Source organism: Homarus americanus, unplaced genomic scaffold (genome assembly GCF_018991925.1).
Source record: "Homarus americanus isolate GMGI-L3 unplaced genomic scaffold, GMGI_Hamer_2.0 scaffold7626, whole genome shotgun sequence".
In the NCBI taxonomy this organism is placed as follows: Eukaryota; Metazoa; Arthropoda; class Malacostraca; order Decapoda; family Nephropidae; genus Homarus; species Homarus americanus.
The window spans coordinates 5,685,982-5,707,218 of NW_024718273.1; the positions used below are offsets into that span (position 1 = coordinate 5,685,982).

A 21,237-nucleotide genomic window follows, 5' to 3' on the forward strand; every position below is an offset into this window, starting at 1 on the left:
ATGTTTGGTGATTAATGGCATGAAATTGTTATGTGTACCCGTGACAGGTGGGATTCCACAGGAAAGTGTACTGGGCCCCTTGTTGTTTGTTTGTTTCATAAATGACATGCCAGAAGCTGTACATTCCTCCATACAAATGTTTGTAGACAATGCCAAGTATTTTCAGGGAAATTAAGAACCAAATGAACTGTGAACAGCTATAGAAATATCTGTCACCTTCAAGAGTGGTCGAAGAAATGGCTGTTAAGATTCAGTGTAAGATTCAGTAAGGAGACGTATCACATGTCCCAATAGAACAAAGAAACAGCATTAAGAGAGACTGAATGTGAAAAGAACCCTGGTGTGTATGTTGACAGTAAACTAAAGTTCTCGGACCATGGTGAGAAGAAGGTAAATCAAGCAACTAAGCCAGAACGTCTTTTCAGAAGGTCTTTCTGATATCTAGATGGTCCGTCCCTCATAACAATCTTCAAGAGTGAGGTGTTTCCCATTTGGAGTACTGTCACCCCATCTGGTCCCTGAGATATGCTAGAGACTGTCAATTGATTGAAAATGTCCAAAGGAGGGCCACCAGACTGGTGCCTTCACAATGGCACCTCAGTTATCCAGAGAGATTAGAATGCCTGCAGTTGCCTAGCTTATACTATAAGTGGGCAAGGGGCGACCTAATTGAAGTTTATAAACAACTCAAAGGGGCATTACTCAATCGAGTATTCATACCCCACTTGGGGTCACTGCTCAAGGTTGAAGAAGCCACAAGTTTGGAAAAATTTTCAGGGCAGACTTTTTCGGAGCGAAAATCGTCAACTCTTGGAACAATCTGCCAGAGAATGTTGTTATGGCACCAAGTGTGTACTCATTTAAGACCAGACTTGACCAATACTGGCGCAGGTGCAGATACATTCTGGAGCCAGTACTTGCCAAGTGGCTAAAGAGCTGATCAGTGGCAAAGCGGATAAAAGTATAAAAGTCTACAGTACAGTACACTACTTTACTTTAAAATTCCATAGGTGGTAGATGTAGATAGATTAGGACACTTAAGCTGGGAGGAGTGTTGGGCATAAAAATGAAAACGTCAGCATAGTCTGAATAGAATTTAAAGGAATATGATTTAGGCATACCTTTCTATCCGTATAAACCTCAGTAATTAAAGAGAGAAATTAAAGAAAGCAGAAATGAGAAACCTTTGGGGTCATTTAATTAACTGTCTGAAGACTCCAGAAAAACAGAGATATCATAGTACTCTGTACAGTACAGATATTTGGAATGAATCACACAATAGTGGAAAAAGGTTACATGAACAATTCACTAAGGTTTCTTCCATTGATTTTCTTTCTCTTTCTTCAGATGCAGGTAATGACCAAGTTTTCCCTGGAGCTCATGAACTGGGATATAATTTCCCACCTGAAGGAAGAGGACCTCAGTGAGATAATCCAAGCCACCAAAGGAAAGGTTTGTAGAATTTTCTATTGGTTGTATGATTTTTACCTTATTGTGTCTTAGATCTATATGTATACCTCTATGTTCCTTGTGAAATGTTTGCTAGAAGATCTGGTGGATTGGTCACACAGTAGTACACAAATAATTGTTTCTGAGTAAAATCTTTAAACCCAGATTGACTTTTCTCTTTTTATTAAGAAAATATTCAATACACAATTAATGTATGATATCACCATAACTAAAGCTATGAGCAATGACTGTTAGTATAGTTTGAAGCAAGTTGTAGGGAGCTTTGTTAACACACATGTGGTGTATATGAGAGACTAGGGTTGACTCAGAGTAACCGGCTGCTTATTTGTTGACCTCAGCTAGACAGTGGTGCGCATAGGTCATTTGAAAGACATTGAAGTTAAGTGACATATTGTCACCTGTATGTATATTATGTATGATGTATGTATACCATGTATGTACTCTATATATACACATTATTTCTCTAGTCAGTAGCGTGTGGCAATGCCCCTGTTTTATGTCACCACATGCTTAGATAAATGTGCCTGGCGACATCTGGAAGCTGCTAGTATACCACTTACCACATGTCGCCCGAGAGGTCAGAGTGAGGTCAGTTGACGCTATAGGAGTGTAAGGACTACCTGCGCTTGTAAGCGCACCCCTGTATATTTCCGTTAATAAGAACCTACAGAACTCTACAGGTGTTTATGTTCGCTCCTGTAGTTAGAACCAAGTACCCCGAACATCTCCATGGCGCAGTGAGTATCAAGTGATCGATTAAGTGGAAATAAGTGCGTTCATGTAAAATCAAGGCCGGTAGACCTCCTCCGTCAACTCCGTCATCCGTCGCCATTGTCTCCCACAAAAATTCGTTTGAATTGCCAACGAGTTTTGAGCAGTGTGCAGTGACCGCAATTTCCTGTGAAGTGTCTTTAAGTGCCCCTCGTGTGTGTGTATTGTTAAAGTGTGTGTCCTTGTTTTAAAGGATTCCCTAAGGTGGAAGGCTGATATAGGGCATTCGTGAAGAGTCAGCGCGACCGTCCCGGGCTGCCTGGAGGGTAACTACCCCCACTGCTCACCCCCCACCGCCTCGCCTCGCCTGCCTCCGCGCTCCACCGCGCCTACACACACCAACCCACGCACTAACACACTGACCGCGGTCATTTCTTCATATATATATATATATATATATATATATATATATATATATATATATATATATATATATATATATATATATATATATATATATATAAGTTACTTATCTGTGTATTCAATTAATTTTGTTGTCTCAGATCTGGTTGATACGACGGGCTGACCAGTCAACACTGCTTCGAGACACAATATACAGATAAAATAATTATGCCCCGAGCCTCAAGCAGCGGTGTCCCTAGCGCCACGATGATTCAGACGGATGACAGCTCTACAGAGATGGATGACCAGTCAGTGCGCGACGCCCCACCCTCTCCCAGCCACACCCCCCCGACCCTCAGCCTCGTCCTCAGAGATAATTGCTCTGATGAAGCTTATGAGGGAGGAAATGCGTCAGGACGAAGCGAAAAGACATGCTGAGGACCACCAACGGAGATTGGAAGATAACGAACGGTTTGCATCTTTGATATCTAGCCTCATTGCTAATCAAGCCCTTGGCCCTTCCACTACTCCGGTACCGACTGGCTCAGATACCTCGTCAATGCCCTCTACCAAAGTGGTTGTCCAACCCCCACCCACCTTGAAGCCTGATGAGACTTTCCAGAATTTTCGTGAGTGGCGGCGACGGTGGACTGATTATGCTACACAATGGTGGATCTCCAGAGCTTGCCACAGCCTAAACAGCTCATTCAGCTACGTATGTGTCTATCTTTGGGAACACAGCATGTGTTGGAACACAAGTTGCAAGTGCCCCCGACGTCTTTGTTGTCTGTAGAGGAGGTACTGGATGTTCTAGAACGGCACATCAAAGGTCAGCGGAATGAAGCTCTCCGCAGGAGGGAAGTGTTTAGCTGTAGACAGATGGAGGGCGAGACTTTTGACGATTTCCATGTACGACTCAAGTGAGCCTCGGAAGAGATAGACATATGTCCCGGTAATCACCAGCAGTGCGAGGAGACCCAGTTGAAGCAGGTGATCCTGATGGGTATTAAGGACGAGGAGCTTGTCCAACGCCTCACCTCCCTCGACTCTTCCTCCTCTCTTAAGGCTGTATTGACAGTATGTCGCTCCTATGAGGCTGCCAGTTGTGCTACCTCTGCCATCCGAGCTCCCCTTACAGCCGTAGGGGCTATGTCCCAATACAAGAAAGACAAGAAGTCTGCCCCAACGCCTACGCCCACCACGCCCACGCCCGGCTCCCTTTGCAACAGCTGTGGTAGGCAGCACGGAACACAGGTATGTCCAGCTGCTGAGTCTACCTGCGACAGCTGTGACCGCAAGGGCCACTGGTCACTTACAGTACGGTGCCCAGCCAAATGCGTCCAGTGCAATGTGTGTGGTCGGCGGAAGCAGCAGCGCCCTTCCACCAGTGAGGGCCGCCCACAGTCGCCAAATCAAAGGCACGACGACCCTGGACAAAGCCCGACCCATATTAGGAGGGTGTACTCCTCGCATCCCAGGACCAAAGTTCCCCAGCACGTCAGCATCATCGTGACCTACGGCAGTGTGTCATCCTGTCTCGAGATGCTGCCCGACACCGGCGCTGAGGCTACGGTCATCGGTCCCCAGCATTTGCAATGCTTGGGGCTCTCTCCAAGCGATCTAGGACCGCCTCCCAAGGACCTCTGCGTCACGGCAGATGGTTCACAGATGGCCCCAGCCCTAGGGTCACTCAATGCACATGTCACCTTTGGCAACAGGTCGTGTCAAGCCTGGATTGACGTGCATAATGGTGTCCCGACTCCTTTGCTGTCCTACAGACATTGTCAAGAGTTGGCCATCATCTCCCAGGACTTCCCAACACCGATTCTCGAGGTAAAATACGCCAACAGGGTGCACGAAGGGAGCAGCAACTACCCTGCTGCCGCCCTACACCTACCTCTGGCTAGTGACACCTCTCCTACAGTAGTTGTTCCTGCTGCTTCAAGTCTCCACGCCTTGGCTCGCCTCCACGACAGTCACTGTGGAGCCGAGGCCACCAAACGGCGTGCAAGACAGACTGTGTTCCGGCCTGGCATCGACCCCGATATCTCCAATGCTGTCCAGGCGTGTAAGCCCCGCCAAGTACTACAACCCAGCCAGCAGCAGGAACCCTTCATGAGTGACGACAACCCCACCCGCCCCTTTGAGTCTGTGTCGGCCGACTTTTTCTGTGTGTCAGGAGAGTCCTTCCTGGTTATCGTCGACCGTCTGTCTGGTTGGCCGGTTGTCATCAAGTGCGGTAATGATACGACATCTGCCGCCACCATCAGCAAGTTCCGCCACTACTTCCGTTACGTGGGCGTTCCTGTACGCCTGCGAACCAACGGAGGGCCCCAGTTCACAAGCCGGGACGTTGCTGCGTTCCTCGACCGATGGGGAGTCCGGCATGTGTTGTCACCGCCTCATTACCCGCAGTCCAACGGCCACGCTGAGGCTGCTGTCAAATCCCTGAAGCACCTCATCCTCAAAGTGGCCCCTTCTGGGAATATTGACTGCGAGGCCTTCGACCAGGGTCTCCTTGAGCTCCGCAACACACCCAATTACACCGGACGCTCCCCTGCCCAGGTCTTGTATGGACGCCCCCTCCGTTCTTGTGTCCCTGCTAACCCTCAATCCTTCTCCAAGGAGTGGCAGGCCAAGACAGAGGATTGTGATCGCCGAGCCGCCGAACGTATTCAAGACGTCGTCGCCCGCCACAACGACCACGCCCGTCCTCTCCCCAGGTTGAGTGTCGGCACCCAAGTCCGTGTCCAGGACCCGACCTCCCTACGTTGGGACAAAGTGGGCTTAGTCATGGGTCTCGGCAGGTCACGGGACTACCAGGTGCGGTTACCCAGCGGTCGGGTGTGGTGGAGGAACCGCCGTTTCCTCCGCCCCGTAACGCATCCCATGCCGCTGACCCCGTCACCAGTGCTGAGTCCCACACCCCCCCAGTGATTAATTCGACGCTCAGAACGGATCCACTCGACTTTGCTATGAGCGTATAGCGGGGGGAGGGGAGGTGTATGTATATTATGTATGTTGTATGTATACCATGTATGTACTCTATATATACACATTATTTCTCTAGTCAGTAGCGTGTGGCAATGCCCCTGTTTCATGTCACCACACGCTTAGATAAATGTGCCTGGCGACATCTGGAAGCTGCTAGTATACCACTTACCACATGTCGCCCGAGAGGTCAGAGTGAGGCCAGTTGACCCTATAGGAGTGTAAGGACTACCTGCGCTTGTAAGCGCACCCCTGTATATTTCCGTTAATAAGAACCTATAGAACTCTACAGGTGTTTATGCTCGCTCCTGTAGTTAGAACCAAGTACCCCGAACATCTCCATCACCTGCTTCAGTATTTACTAGACAGTGTTTTCTATACACTTGCTCATAGTTTAATTACCGTGGGTGCTGTAATTATATAAAAATAATGTATGCAGACCTTATTTAAATAAATATTTCTTACTGTTAGCCAGGGGTTAATACATATACAGTTGAGGAATATACAGAGATATTCTAATGCCTGCAAATGCCTAGCTTAAACTACAGACGGGCAAGGGGTGACCTAATTGAAGTACTGTATAAGCATGTCAGAGGGCACTACTCAGTCAAGTGTCCCGTACATGAAGCTGGCGGACGCCCGCCCCACAACCTTGAGCTGTGGCAGCTCAAGGTTGAAGAAACCACACGTCCATAAAACTGCGAGGGCAAACTTTTCCGGAGTGAGAACTGTGAACTCTTGGAACAATCTGCCATGCCAGAGAGTTGTTTTGACGGCACTGGGCGTGAGTTCTTTCAAGGCCAGACTTGACCAATACTGTAGCAGGTTCAGATACCTTCAGGAGCCAGTGCATGCCCAGTATTTGCCAACAGTTTGTAAGAGACATGACCTACCGGCTACCGCTCAAGCGGCTAACAGGCTGATCAGTGGCGAAGAGGATAAAAATAAATGAAGCACGTCTCTCGCATATACAGGACAGGAGTGCAATGCTGTAAAATTGGAATAAACCATTAGTCATATTATTTTTTTTTATTGCAGAATGTTCTGAAGTGACTTATCCATGCTTAATAATGAAACTGACAAGGTTGTGTGTGTTGACAACCACCATGGTGTAGAACTCATTACTGATTGTTTCTTTCAGTGTGTATATGATCGTTGCGTAAGGCTTACCAGTCTATTTTCCTGATTGCCTTCTTCTCAAAATGATCTGAGAACTTCAGTTCATTGTCAAGATAAACACCCAGGTTCTTTTCACATTATGGTTTCGGTTAATGGTGGCTCTGCATCCTCTTGGGCCATGTAATACTCTGTGCCTCTTTGCTGTTAGTTTGATCTTAGTAGATCCTCTTGGATTTTGTAATGTTGAATCTTAGCAGCCATTTCTTTGACCACTCCTGAAGCTTATGGAGGTCTTCCTGTAACTCTTCACTGTTAGTTCAGCTCTTAAAGTCCCCGAATATCTAAGTGTCATCTGAAAACAATTTTATTAAAGAGTGAAGAGTATCTGTCATCATTTATGAAACAAACAGACAACAATGGTTTAAGTGCACTGCCTTGACATCACAATTGTTATGGGTACACAGGACGATTTTGTACTATTAGTCACCTCGCACTGCTTGCAGTCATACAGTGAAACTCCAATCCACGATGCTAGGTTGTTTCCTTTAAATCCATAACAATTTCATGTCCTGTAACCTTTCCAGTTTAATTTTCATCCTTTTATGAATTTACTTCAAAATCCCCTGGCACTTAAGCAACTTACTTTTACTTTTATCCACTTCGCCACTGATTGGCTTGTTAGTCACTTGGGTGGTTGGTCACGTCTCTGTTACGCACTGTTGGCAAGTACTGGGTATGTATTGCATCAAATAGGAGAGACCGGGTATAAAACCACCCTGGCATTCATTCACTTGTTTGTTCCATTGTAAATGTTCTGTTACGAACATCACAGATAATAATCTCCAGCATTTTTAGATATAGGACTCACACAAGCCTTCTCCTATCATTGGGATCTTTTGTTCATTCCAGCATTTGCAGACCAGGATTTTAAAGGGGTCTGCTGTACACATGATAACTATATACATGGATTCCTTGGGTTTTGCAATACTGTACAGTACAGTACTTGACATACATAAATTCAACTCTGTACATAAGTCCCATTGAATATAATATAAATACTGTATCTGAGATGCATAGATTTTATATGTAGCAGTATGTATAGGTAAACTCAGGGACTGTACTACTTGTGGTCACTTAGCATTGAGGAGGAGTGTTGACAATCCTACCAAGGAGTTTGTAGTCCTTTCCTCCTCCTCTCCCTTTCCTATCTCTGTGATGTAGTAACATCACCATCACACCACCACTGCCATCCCTTCAAATTAGCAAGTCAACACTAGACATTAAGGTAATGTACTAGAACTGTAATTGTTCAATTAATCATCTAAAGTCTATTATTACAGTACATTAATATCTCGTTAGCCGGAATCCCTCTAACCAGAACTCTGAGAGCTGAAATTGAAATTTTCTGAGGTGTACATTTTCTGAAAAAAAATTTAAAGACAATTTTTCCGGTACCCAGAAAATTCTGGGGATGTGGGATTTTTTTTTCCAGTTTTGAGAGACGAAAATCAGGCTCATTTTGCAGAAACTCCGAGGTAAAATTTGTTTAAAAATAAACTATTCATTGTTATTTAAGGTCATGAGAAGATTCCATTTTTTTGGTATATATGCTTAAATAATGAAGAAAATTATATTAATCAATTGGCAACTCAACTACAACCACAGTGCCACAAGATTCTCACATTATTTTTTTTTCATTATTTAAACAAATATATGATCATTTTGAAACTCCTCATGACCTTAAATAACAATAAATAGTTTAATATTAAAAAAATACTACCATTGGTTTCTTTAATAATTATCCTGACAATGATACAGCCGAAAAAGAGATCCACCAATCACAATCACCTTTACATACAGCCTTCCTTTACCAGGTAAAATTGCGAGCACGAGACCCAGGGTGGGGTCGGTGAAGCTTTGGCTGACTGTACATAACGTGCAATTTCTGGAACTTATGAGAATATATCGCGGTGCCTGGACAGGGCCTTTTGTGGTAAAAACAAAAATAGGATGAGGGTGTGTTTGCCAGGAGCTGGGGTGGGGGATATAATTGACAGGATGGACAATATCTTGTTTGGTAATGGGAACAAACCCATTATCTGCCTCAGTGCAGGAGGCAATGATATTGGCCGGTGTACGAGCGAGGAGCTTCTTGATAAGTTCAAGGCAGCCATAGATCGTACTAGGACTAAGGGAGGGATCCCTATCATATGCCGTGTCCTGCCTAGAAGGAGAGTTGGCAGTGAATGGTTGTCAAGGGCAGTTGGTGTCAACGACCGTCTTGACAGATATTGCAAGTCAATATCAGTCCCATTCATTGACAACTGGGACAACTTCTATGGCAGAAGGGACCTTTATGCTAGGGATGGGGTGCACCTGTCTAGGGATGGAGTAGCAACCCTGGCTGGGGCTCTAGAGGGGGCAGTTCAAAAGATATCGAAGTCTTTAAACTGCTAAGAGAACATATGGGCACGGGGGTGGAGGAGACTGCAGTGGGAGCGGGTAAACAAAGTGAAAGACTACAGGGAAATAGTGTTAGGAATGATGACAAAACTAAATTAGACAGGGAGTTTAAAACTAAACGCGGTAAGGGGAGGACTCAGAACACGACTAACTTAAATGTATACTACGCGAACAGTAGAAGTATGAGAAACAAAATGGATGATATTAGGGCCTTGGTATGTACCGAAAAAATCGATATAATTGCATTCACTGAAACATGGATCAACCTAGACACACGTGAGTTACCAGTCGAATACCAAATTGCGGGTTACAAACTGTTCCATACCGATAGGCAGACCAGGAAAGGAGGCGGAGTAGCAATCTATGTTAGGGATAATCTGAAGTGTGGAATAAATAAGGAAATAAAAACTGAGAGGAATACAGAAACAATTTGGATAGAATTAAGCGACGGTCGGGAAAAATTAATCACAGGAGTAATATATAGACCCCCCAATCTTGATAGCGTCAATGAGCGACTTATCTGGGATGAAATGCGCAGGGCTTCCATACACAACAAAATCTGTATAGTAGGCGACTTTAACCTTGGCCAAATAGATTGGAATGACCTTACGGGTAACTCAGAATCAGAGGATTTTCTCGAGACGATCCAGGACTGTTTCCTAAGTCAACATATAACCGAACCTACACGGGGTAATAATATACTGGACTTAGTTCTGTCGAACAGAGAAAACCTCATTAGCAATGTCGAGGTAGGGAACGAACTTGCAAACAGCGATCACAAAGAAATTCGATTCCAGTTAGATTTTCAGGGCAGACATAAGGAAAATTCCACTAAAGTACCAGATTTCAGAAGGGCAAACTTTGACAGTTTAAAGAGGCAGCTGAGGGAGGGGGTGTCGCCCTTGGCCGTGAACCTGACAGATGACACCGACCTGATAACGAGATCTGAGATTGCCGAGTTCCACGACAATTTAAATAGTGAGTTACTTAATGCACAAAGGCAGAACATACCATACAAAAAACTCAGATCAAACAACAATGACCCTAAATGGATAAATAATTATTTAAAGAACATCATTGGCCAAAGGAAGGCTATAGGTAGAAGGATAAATCGTGGCGAAATTCACCTCCGACTATTATAGGGTATTGGCGAGTAGGGTTAAAACCGAGATAAGGAAAGCAAAGAGGAATAATGAGGTAAGGATAGCAAGGGAGGCGAAGACAAACCCCAAAGGATTCTACCAAATGTATCAACAAACTAAAACACGAGAAAAGATTGGACCAATACGGTCAGACTGCGAGCTCACTGATAACGACGGAGAAATGAGCAATAATTTGAATAAATATTTTTCAACAGTTTTCACCACCGAAAATTTAAACATGATACCCGAGGCACCGACTCTATTCGGAGATAGTGAAGAAAACAAATTAAGTGAGATAGTAGTGACTAGTAACGATGTTAGTAAGCAAATAGACAAACTAAAGCCTAATAAGTCACCTGGTCCCGATGAGATATTTGCCAGAGTATTAAAGGAATGTAAGGAAGAGCTTAGTATGCTCTTAGCAAAGTTGTTTAACATGTCCTTAAAAACAGGTGTAGTACCAGAATCCTCCAGGATAGCAAATGTAATACCGATTTTCAAGAAGGGGGATAGATCACTATCCTCTAACTACCGCCCAATCAGTCTAACATCAATAGTAGGCAAATTACTGGAAGCAATCATTTCAAACTCTATTCGAAATCACCTGGAGAAGCACGGATTGATCAATGATTCCCAGCATGGCTTCACAAGCGGACGTTCTTGCCAAACTAATCTATTAACATTCTTTTCATCAGTTTTCGAATAGGTGGACGAGGGGCACATTTATGATGTGGTATATCTCGGCTTTAGCAAAGCCTTCGACAGAGTCCCCCACGAAAGACTAATTAGAAAGGTAGAAGCTCATGGCATCAAAGGTGACATCCTTAAATGGATTAGGGCGTGGTTACAGGACAGGAAATAGCTAGTGAGCATTAACGGCACTAAGTCCCATTGGAGCAACGTCACAAGTGGAGTTCCCCAGGGCTCAGTACTTGGACCATTATTATTTATTATATACATAAACGACATAGATATCGGCATAGACAGCAACATAAGTAAATTTGCTGATGACACTAAAATAGGACGTGTTATCAAATCTGACGAAGACTCGGCAAAACTACAGGAAGATTTAAACAAATTTTTCGAATGGTCTGAAAAATGGCAGATGAAATTCAACGCAGACAAATGTAAAGTACTCAGTATAGGAGATGTAAACAGGGAAACCAGATACCAGATGAACAACGATGCCATAGAGAAATCCGACTGCGAGAGAGATTTAGGAGTATTGATAAGTAGGAACCTTAAGCCAAGTAAACAATGTGTTTTTGCTCGTAGCAAGGCTAATAAAGTACTTGGGTTCATACAAAGGAGTGTTAGTTACAAGACTAGCGAGGTCATCCTAAAACTGTATCTTGCTCTTGTGAGAGCACACCTGGATTACGCAGTTCAGTTCTGGTCACCGTATTACAGAATGGATATAGAATCCTTGGGAAGAATTCAGAGGAGAATGACAAGACTAATCCCGGGCATTAGGAACCTTGAGTAGAGAGACAGGTTAAAGCAACTTAATTTGCACTCCCTCGAGAGACGTAGAGCGAGGGGCGACATGACAGAGGTGTATAAGTGGAAGGCAGGGCTAAACAAAGGGGACATTACAAAGGTGCTCAAACTATCCAACCAGGAGCGAACTCGTAACAATGGTTTTAAGTTAGACAAATTTAGATTTAGGCGTGAAATAGGTAAACACTGGTTTGAAAACAGAGTAGTGGATGAATGGAACAAGTTACCAAATATCATCATTAACTCGAATACGCTGAGTTGCTTCAAACATAGGTTGGATGCTCATATGAGCAGTAGGGGTTGGGTGTAAACGGGACTGCCCAGTATGGGCCAATAGGCCCTCTGCAGTTTCCTCCATTCTTATGTTCTTATGTTCTTATTATTTTCCAGCTTTGCGAGTCATCTCATAACCCAGAATTCTCATTCCTGGAAGTGCTCTAAACCAATTGTTCTGGCTAGTGGAGATATTACAGTTTATTTTATTTCAACTTAATGGATACAGAATCATTATGTACTGTACATCTTCAAGATTGCATTACCTCACTTTAGGTATTGCATATACAGTACAGTACAGTACAGGACAGTATTATAATCTGTAGGTTGGACTAGGCTACACCCTTAAGGTTACCGAGTAAAATCCAACCTACGTAAAACTGAAGTTACATATTGGTTCCAGGAACGTAACTCTTACATAAGTTAAGGAGTGCCATTATTGAAATGTTTTAGATAGAAAGAATAGCTTTGAATGATAATGGTGTAGCGTAGTGTATTATTTATTTGATTTTATATTATTTTTATTTTTTACGGGGATTAGCCCACCCTGGCACAAGTCACTGTCCCACATCGCGGCCTGGGAGCGAAAATGTCTAATAATAATAATGATGATGATGATGACGATGATGACGATGATGATGATGATGATGATCCATAGTAAATAAAATTTATAATAAAAAATTAAAAATAGAATAATAAAATATTTAAAAGCATAATAATAAAGAACCATAAAGAAATACAAAAAATAAATATATACATAATAAGTGAGAAACAATATATATATGTCGTGTTGTGAATAGTAAGAGAAACAATTGAGACTGTAATTGTGTCTATACGAGGCAGAAAGTCAGATCAGCAACCTGGGACTTGGTCACAATTTTCATGGTGTCATATGGCAGCAGGGTCTACCATTAGATAATACATTATGCTTCCAATATCTTCCCATCTTCCCAGGCGGTAATACCTCCCTGTTTGGTAGCTGCATGCTACCTACTACCTGTAGGTAGTCAAACTTCTCTTTGTTATGTGTCAATTTTCTCTTTTTTAGATCCACATACACAGATAAGATAAAGGATATCTCTCACTCAGGATGGAGGTGAGAAAGGAAACTCAGAATAGGGTAACTCTTCATGTATTGTATGTACAATGAAGGGCTGGGGAGTTGCTGTGTGGTGAGGAGCTTCTTGAGAGGATGTCTAGTCGGCTTGAGAGTGTTGGGTTGAAGGACCTTCACTGATGATGATGATAATGGAGTAAAGTGGCAAATGACTTTGTCCTGGGAGAGGAGAGGAGAGAGAGAAGCATAGAAACGGGAAGTAAAGTAGTAGGGGGAGATAGCAGGTGGGCTGTCCACCCAGCCGAGACGAGGTCATTAGTTGGGGTGGTGGCCACACACAGCAGACGCCCGCCAGCTCAATGGAGGCAGGTGGGGGGAAGCTAAGCTAGCTAGACATTCATTAGTGTAATGGGTGTTAATTTATGTTTGTTAGATGGTGGTGTTATTTGTTCACATATATGTGTGAAGTGGGCCTTGTTCTTCTATGGTAGCATGGAAGCTCTTGGGCCACCAGCTGTGTGTTTTAGTAGTTACTTCTTCTTTTAACTTGGAGAATATTGGGTCCTCCAACTCTTCAAGTTTGCTCCAGATTTTCTGGGCTTGGCTGTGTGTACGTGTGTTCAGTGGTTCGATATTGTGTAATTCGTGAAGTTCTTGTATTTTGGTGGTGTATGGGGGGGGGGAGGGGGGTGTTGCTTTGATGCTCTACGGATTGCTTTGTTTTGTACTGACTGAAGTTTAAGTTGGCTGGTTTTGCTGATCGTGCTAAGTGGTATTGGTGGATACTGCAGGTGGGGGGTGGACAAGTGCTTTGAATAGGTGTAGTTGAATTTTGGTGTCCATTTTGCTAAATCCTCGTAGTTTTGTGAGTTGTGATTGGGCAAGCGTTTTGCGTTGTTTTATGTGTTTTGTTATGCCTGTTCTTGTGAGTCCCAGAATTTTGCCTTCATTGGAGTATTGTATAAGCACGTTGTTGACTGTGATTGGTGCTGGGATTATTTTGGCAATATGAATGATCTTTAGTTTCTGTATATTGGTTTGTATTTTCCACTTTCTTTCATATTCGTTGATTTGCTCGATGGCGTGAGCTGTGTTTCGTGTCATCATCTGTTTGCCCTTGCCTGGATGTCGGATGATTTGAGTGACGTCATCAGCATAAGCTATGTATTCTCCGTGTGTAGGAGGTGGCATGTCCGCCGTGTATATTGTAGAGTGTGGGCGATAGGTTACTTCCCTGTGGTACTCCGCTGTATAACTTGATGCTTGGGCCTATGTGGTTACCAATGATTATTTTAGCCTCTCTGTTGTCAAGGAAGTTACAAAGAAAAGAAGTAAAGTTGGTGGGAAGTTCTTGGTTGGTAATTTTGTATTTGAGCCCTAAGTGCCAGACCTTGTCGAATGCTTTTGCTACGTCCCTTAACACTACGTTACATTGATCTCTGTTGTGCATTGCGTTTGCTGTGTTTTCGTAAATTATATCTAAGGCTGTATGGGTTCTTCTGTGTTTTCTAAATCCGCGCTGCCTGGGGTTGTATTTCTCTTCAAGTTCGAGGTGTATTCTCAGTCGGTGGTTAATGATTTTTTCTAGGACTTTTCCCGGTGTTTCTAGAAGAGAGCTCGGTCTGTAATTTGATACTTGAGTGGGAGATTTACTTTGTTTTGGTATAAGTCTGATGCTTGCTGTTTTAAATTTCCTTAGGAAGTAACCAGAGGCGAGTGAGGCATTAAAAATGTTTCTGAGTTGGAATATCATGTTGATTGGTAGATGTTGGAGTATGGGTGTGTTTATTTTATTGTTTATTGTTTTGTGTATTTCCTCTACGGTGATTGGTTTGATCAGTGTGGAAAAATCGTCAAGAGTGTTTATGTCTATGTTGGGACTTGGTTGCCAGATGTGGGTTGTGTGTGTCATGTGATTGGTTACTTGTTGCTCGTTGTTCATACAGAAGTTCAGGTTGTCTTCCTGGCTTATTTGAAATATTTTGCTCAAATATTTCATGAATTCAGGTTTTTGTTCTTTGGGTTCGGTTAATTTGATTTGGTTACTGTTCAGAATGTAGTTTGATTCGTTGCTAGAGATTCCCATTAGGTGTTTAATTTTCCGCCAGAATTGTTTCGTGTTGTGGTAAATTGCTAATGTGTCTGTTACAGTATTAGTTTCTCCCAGTTATTCAAGTATGTTTCTTTGGACATGTTTCTTAGTTGTTCGTGTATGGTGTTATATTGTCTTCTGTATTCTGGCGTCCATCCTTGTTCTATGATTAATTTAATGACCTTCTCGGCCTTTTTTTTTAATTATTTATTTATTTATTTTTTGAAGATTTGTAGGAATATTACCTACGCGGACCTTAAGCTAAAATGCTGGTCCACCCACTGCTGGGATAAAACACCAGCATCTTTTTAGTTAACTTTGCATCTCCGCCACTAACGTGGGGGTGGATGCTCGGTAAGAAACTGCAGGGTTTCTTGAGAGTGGTTGGTGGTTAGCATTTTGGCGACCTCTGCTGTGATAGGGGGGTTGTATGTTTCTCCTAGCTAATTGTGTTCCAGGGCACTCTATGAGGTAGTGCTGCAGTGAGTTTTCTGCTCCGCTGTCGCAGGTCTTGCACATGCGCTGCTCTGCTGATACTGGTACAATGATTTCCCATATGCATGGGTATCCCAGTCTCACTCGGTGGAAGTTGACTTCTTTCCTTCTTGTTATATCCTTCATGAGTGGTGGTCTCTCATAATTCGTGACCAGATAGTACCACCTGGCCGATCGTGATACTGGTGTTAATCTTCTATGTTTGTCTATTTTCCACTGGGCAGTTCGTGTTATTGTGGTCTCCTTTATCTGCTCCTGACTGGGTGGGATGTTCATCTCAATGTTTCGCTGTCCTAACGCAGCCTTGGCAGCAGCATCAGCTTGTTCATTCCCTGGGATTCCGATATGACTGGGCACCCAGTTAATGATAACTTGCTGATCTTGTAGTTTTAACCCTTGCAGTAGTCCAACAATGGATGATATGAGATGAATGTTGTCTCTATGCTCTCTGCATTGTAGTGCTTCAATAGCACATCGTGAGTCAGTGTGTATTACAACGCCTTGTTGACTGTTAATGGAAGCGTGTCTTAGGGCTCCAAGTATGGCAGCTAGGTCAATTTGCAAAGTAGAGCAGCCATCTGAGGTTCTCCAAAGGGACGTGTTACCTCCTTCTATAGTGAAGGCTGCTCCTGCCTTCGTACTGGTGGGCTCTACGGAACCGTCTGTGTAAATACACTACTATTGTGTGGTGTTAGATCCTTCAAGTTTCTCTCTGCTACCTGTCGGAGCTCATGTGGGTTAGAGTCGGCCTTTCTTGTCCCAGTTTGTAGAATGTTGAAGACTGCTGGCGGGGACTCCCATGGTGCTGGAATGCTGTAGTCTGGGCTCATTGTGTCAGGTCCTTTCCTGAGGATTGTGTCTTTCAATTCCAGTCGATTTACGGCGTCAACTGCGCACAATAGCCATGTTTTCTTGTTAAAGACATCTCTGTTAAGATTCAGTGCTCGTAAGAGTTCATTCTTGATGTCACTTTACCGAGGCCTGGTAATCAGTTTTGTTGCAAAGCACGCTGTTAATCGCTCCGTCCTGGTTTGGAGAGATGTGAGACCTGTCTCCATGTGTAAGTTTTCATATTTTGTCCACATAGGTGCCTTGACAATGACTCTCATAACGTTATTCTGGGCAACCTCCAATTTCTCCCACTGCCACCCAGACAGTGTGTTAAGAGCCGGTGTCGCATAGTATGTTAATGATTGAATGGCGTGTATATATAGCACACCCACCTTGGGTCCTGTCATGGCTCTCATTATGTTGACTCTCTTCCCCACTCGGTCTTTTAGATAGTTTATCTCATTGTCAAATTTGAGGCCTTTGTCAATCCAGATGCCCAGGTATTTGTATACCCATTGTAGGGCAATACCTTGTATTTGTAGTTGTGTCACCGGCTCATTGTGTCCAATCCTCATGGCTTTCGATTTTGGGATTGATATCTTGAGCCCGAGACTCATACATTCTTCACTGATGAGGTTTAGTGCTCTTTGGACTTTGCTGATCTGGTTTCTGCCTTTTACTATCAGTGGTAAGTCATCAGCATAGCATAGCAGTTTGGTATCCTCTTGAAAGGCGAGCCGACACAAGTTTTCCATCAGGATGGTGAAAAGAGTTGGACTAAGAACTCCTCCTTGTGGTGTGCCATTTTCCAGTCTTTGGTGATCTGAGACTTGTCATTGACAGGTAACTCTTGCTGTTTTGTTTTGGAGATAGTCGGCAATCCAAGCCAGTAGGCATCCATTGATGCCTTTCCGGGCCAGAGTGATTACAATGACCTGTGGATTTGCCAGCTCAAATGCTTTCTCTAGATCAAGGAATACTACGATTGCCTTATTTTGACCAATCGATCCCAGGAGAGTGGCCAAACTGTGTGCAGTGCTGAGACCTTTGGTGAATCCAAAGATATTGTGGTGAAGTGGTCAAGTTTTCCAGAGGAATCGTGTAAGGACCATCCTTTCGGCGGTTATACCGTTGCATGCTGTTAGGGATATTGGTCTGAAATTCTGGGGATCATTGGATTTGGGAATGGGAACAATGTTTGCCCTTTTCCAAGCTGACGGGAGTTTGCCTGCTGACCATGATACGTTGATAACTGTTAGGAGAGCAAGGTCACCAGCAAGTCCTGCATTGCTGAGCAATGAATAGGTTATACCATCACTGCCAAGAGCGGTGTCTTTGTTTGTTTTCCTGGCCCTTCTGATTTCGTCTATAGTAAACAGACAGTCTGTAGTGTCAGTTTGTTCAATTGCATGTCTGACTACTACTTCTCTCTCCAGTTGTACTTGCTGTAGATGAAGTCTTATTTCAGGAGGTAGTTGAGCTGATGACGAGCGTTCTGCAAAGTGCTCTGCCAAGCGATTTGCTTCCTGTAGTGGCTGGGGGTAAGCTGGAGCTCTGGGCAGTTTTCCTGTTGCTATCCTGAGTTTTCTCCAGAGTTCACTCAGGCTGCTGTGTGCATTAAAGGTTGCACACCACTCGAGACATTTGTTTTCCCTAATTTTCTGAGTAATTTGACGAGCATGTTGAACAGCAGCTCTCAAGAGTTTCACTCCCTCAGGGGAAGGGTATTGTCGGAGATGTCTTCTGAATGTGTTGATTCTGTGATTCTGTTCTCTGACTTCGTCATTGTAGAACCAATAGTCTTTGTGGTGTCTATTTGTAGGGTTTGTTTTTGGTATTGCTTCCTCTGCTGCGTGTTGTATGGCATCAGTAAGGTCCTGGTGTAGTTGGTCAATATCTTCTGCTGGTTCATAGTTCGAATACCATTTTTGGAGTTCATCTTGATATAATTTCCAATATGCTTTCTTGGTATTCCATCTGGGTGGCTGACGTGGGGGAGGAGGGAGTAGCTCCATCCTCAAAGTAGTTGTCGTTGCAAAGTGGTCACTGGTCAGTTCATCATCTACCTCCCACTGAGCTACTGGAACGAGCTCAGTGGAGATGAATGTGAGGTCCAATGTTCCTCCCAGTATGTGTGTTGGTTCCCCAGTATTAATGAGTTATTTCTGGAACATCTGTCAGCAGTTCCACTAGGTGATGACCATCCTGGTTCATTGTTGTGGTCGGATTAATCGTTGGATGGTGGGCATTGAAGTTTCCAGCAATGAGCACAAGTTCCTGTGTTGCTTGTGTCAGTAGTTCACCGGCTTCTAGTCGTTTGGTAGGCGGTTTGTAGATATTGTATACTACAAGACTGTCGTTTGCCAGGTGTATCCGAACAGCTTGTGCCTCTACTCCATCTCCACAGTGAACTGGTTCTTCTTCTGAACTGGGGATGGTCGCCCTGACGAGTATCATGCTGCCATGGGAGTTGGGCCCCTTTGGTACAGAGTGCTGTTGGTATCCAGGCAAGCGGAATTGTTTATCTTTGGACATCAGGATTTCTTGCAGAATGAAGACATCAATATTTTTAGCTATGGCTGCTGCTTGTACAGTATGCCGTTTGTTGGACAGGCCTTGTATATTCCACTGTGTTATCTTGAGATGACAAGGAGGTGGGCTATTCTATCATTATCTCCTCTTCTCTGGTGCTGTAGTTGCTCTGGCGTTCATGGTTGAGTCGCTCTCCTCCTCGTCTGTTAGGAATGGTGTGCTCATTGGTGGCTGTTTCTTGGGCATCTGCTCTAAGGGAGGAGCAGGAGGTGGAATTCCGCTTGTTTTTGGAGGTATCTCGGGAGTTTTTTCTGCTTTCTTCAGGGTGCTGTCGCTCTTGTCTGTGATCGTGTGTTTGCTGACGGTCTGTGCTTGTTGTTCTATTTCTCGTGATCTGTTGCAAGGGGCTTGAACTTTTACGGTTTTGAGTGATCTCTCGGATGGCAAGTTCTTCTTCTTGTCTGATATCTGACTCAAGGGCGTCGTCAGTTCCACTTGTAATTGTTGAGTTTTGGGGGTCTGGTCTTCCTGCATCTTTTCTGTGAGCTGTGTCATAACTTCATTTATTATATTTTCGGTGCTGGTATTTTGTTTCTTTATTATAGTAGAGAAAGTCACTATCATAATGGTGATCATCTGTTTGATTTGTTCTTCGGTGAATGCCGCTTGTGGATTGGCAGGCTGGGGTGTATTCAGTTGGGTAGTCGCCTGAGGGGGTTGCAGTGTCCCAGGCAATATGATGTTCTCCACCACTACTGGAGTGTTCTCTGCTTTTACTGCTATACAGCTCTGGAGCTGCGGTTGTGGAGTCCACCGAATTGTCATGGTTTCCTGCATGGACTGATTTTGTCCCGGTGTCTTCAATTTTGTCTTGTAGCCTGGTGGAGGAAGTGCAGGGAAGGAATCCTCTGACAGTTGGGGAGTGGGTGTTGGGTTGAGTGTTTTCTGTCGCTGTTGACCCCATACGAATGTGCTCTGAGGTGCTTCTGTTGTGTTTTGTGGTTGAATTTTTGCCATTGCAACTTTCATCAGCTCTCTCCTCTCTGGGCATGATGTGCTCCAAGCTTAATGTTTGTTTCCACAATTTGGGCACTTGGCTGTCGTGGTGGTTCCTTCTTTGTGTTTTTGAATACACATTTCTGTCTTGTGGCTTAGGCTGCAGGTGCCACATCTCACTTTTTTGTGGCACCTGGATTGGTGATGTCCAAATTTATGACATTTGTAGCATCGTAGTGGTTCTGGGAAAAAAGGACACAACTTGTAAGTCCCCTAGCTGCCTAGGTCTGCCTCCTCTGGGACTGTCCCCTTGATGTCCACTAGCACTTGCCTTGTCTGTGCTTTGTCCTGATTCGTAACACAACGCTCTGCCTTGGTCACTTTTGGATGTTTTATGATGACTTTTACAGGTAGTTCCAGAGGATATCGTAGTAGGACCATTCTGGTTGTTTTCTACTCTGGGGCTAATGGTATTATCTTGACCGTCTTCCCGTTGAGGTTGGTGACCTCGCTGAGGATCTTGGCTGTGTTGTGGTCTTGGGGGGAGAGTATCGGGTCTCCAACTAGATTGGGCTTCACACTGAACTTGATGTTCTTGTGTTCTAGTTCCAGTGCTACCACTACCTCGTATGCATGGTTGAATTCGGTTTCTTCGGGAATCTTGTACTTCATCACAGTCGGAATCGCGAAGGTGGGTGATTCTGCCACGGGATGGATTGCTGGGGACATATTGTCTATGTCGAAGATGTTGTTTTCCTTCCGAGGCCTCTTGTGGCATTTTCCTTCCATCGGTTACGTCTCTCTCGCTCGTCTTTATATCAATAAATTGACAATGAAGGCTCACTACACCTACCTAGTTCCTTGTTGCCATTAGACCAGTGCCGTAGCCAACCCCCCCCCCAAGGGGGTCGTAGGTTGGAGGCTCTGGTTTCGCAACAGGACCTCCCCAAAAAGGAGGAGCCTTCTCTACCCTATCAGCTAAACTCACCGGCCCAGCTAACGACAGTTCCCACAGGGTTCGTTAATACTGGGAGAATCGGTGAAGGCACTAAGAAATGTGAGCATAAAACACAGAAAAACAAGCAAGTCAATTCAACAGAGACGAGATATCCACGTCAAAGTGAGAGTGGCATGTGTGGCGACAGTAAGTCTGGCCAGGCGCC

General features: G+C 44.1%; 1 protein-coding gene across 1 annotated transcript in view; it reads left to right on the plus strand.

Moving 5' to 3' along the window:
* Positions 1 to 1,321: 1,321 nt before the first annotated feature.
* The window catches only part of LOC121859394, a 45,017-nt gene continuing 25,101 nt past the window's right edge, over positions 1,322 to 21,237 (plus strand). Inside the window, exon 1 of the mRNA XM_042356176.1 lies at positions 1,322 to 1,452. Coding sequence (XP_042212110.1) covers positions 1,348 to 1,452 — 105 coding nt within the window. The 5' untranslated portion in view covers positions 1,322 to 1,347. The remainder of the gene's footprint in view (positions 1,453 to 21,237) is intronic.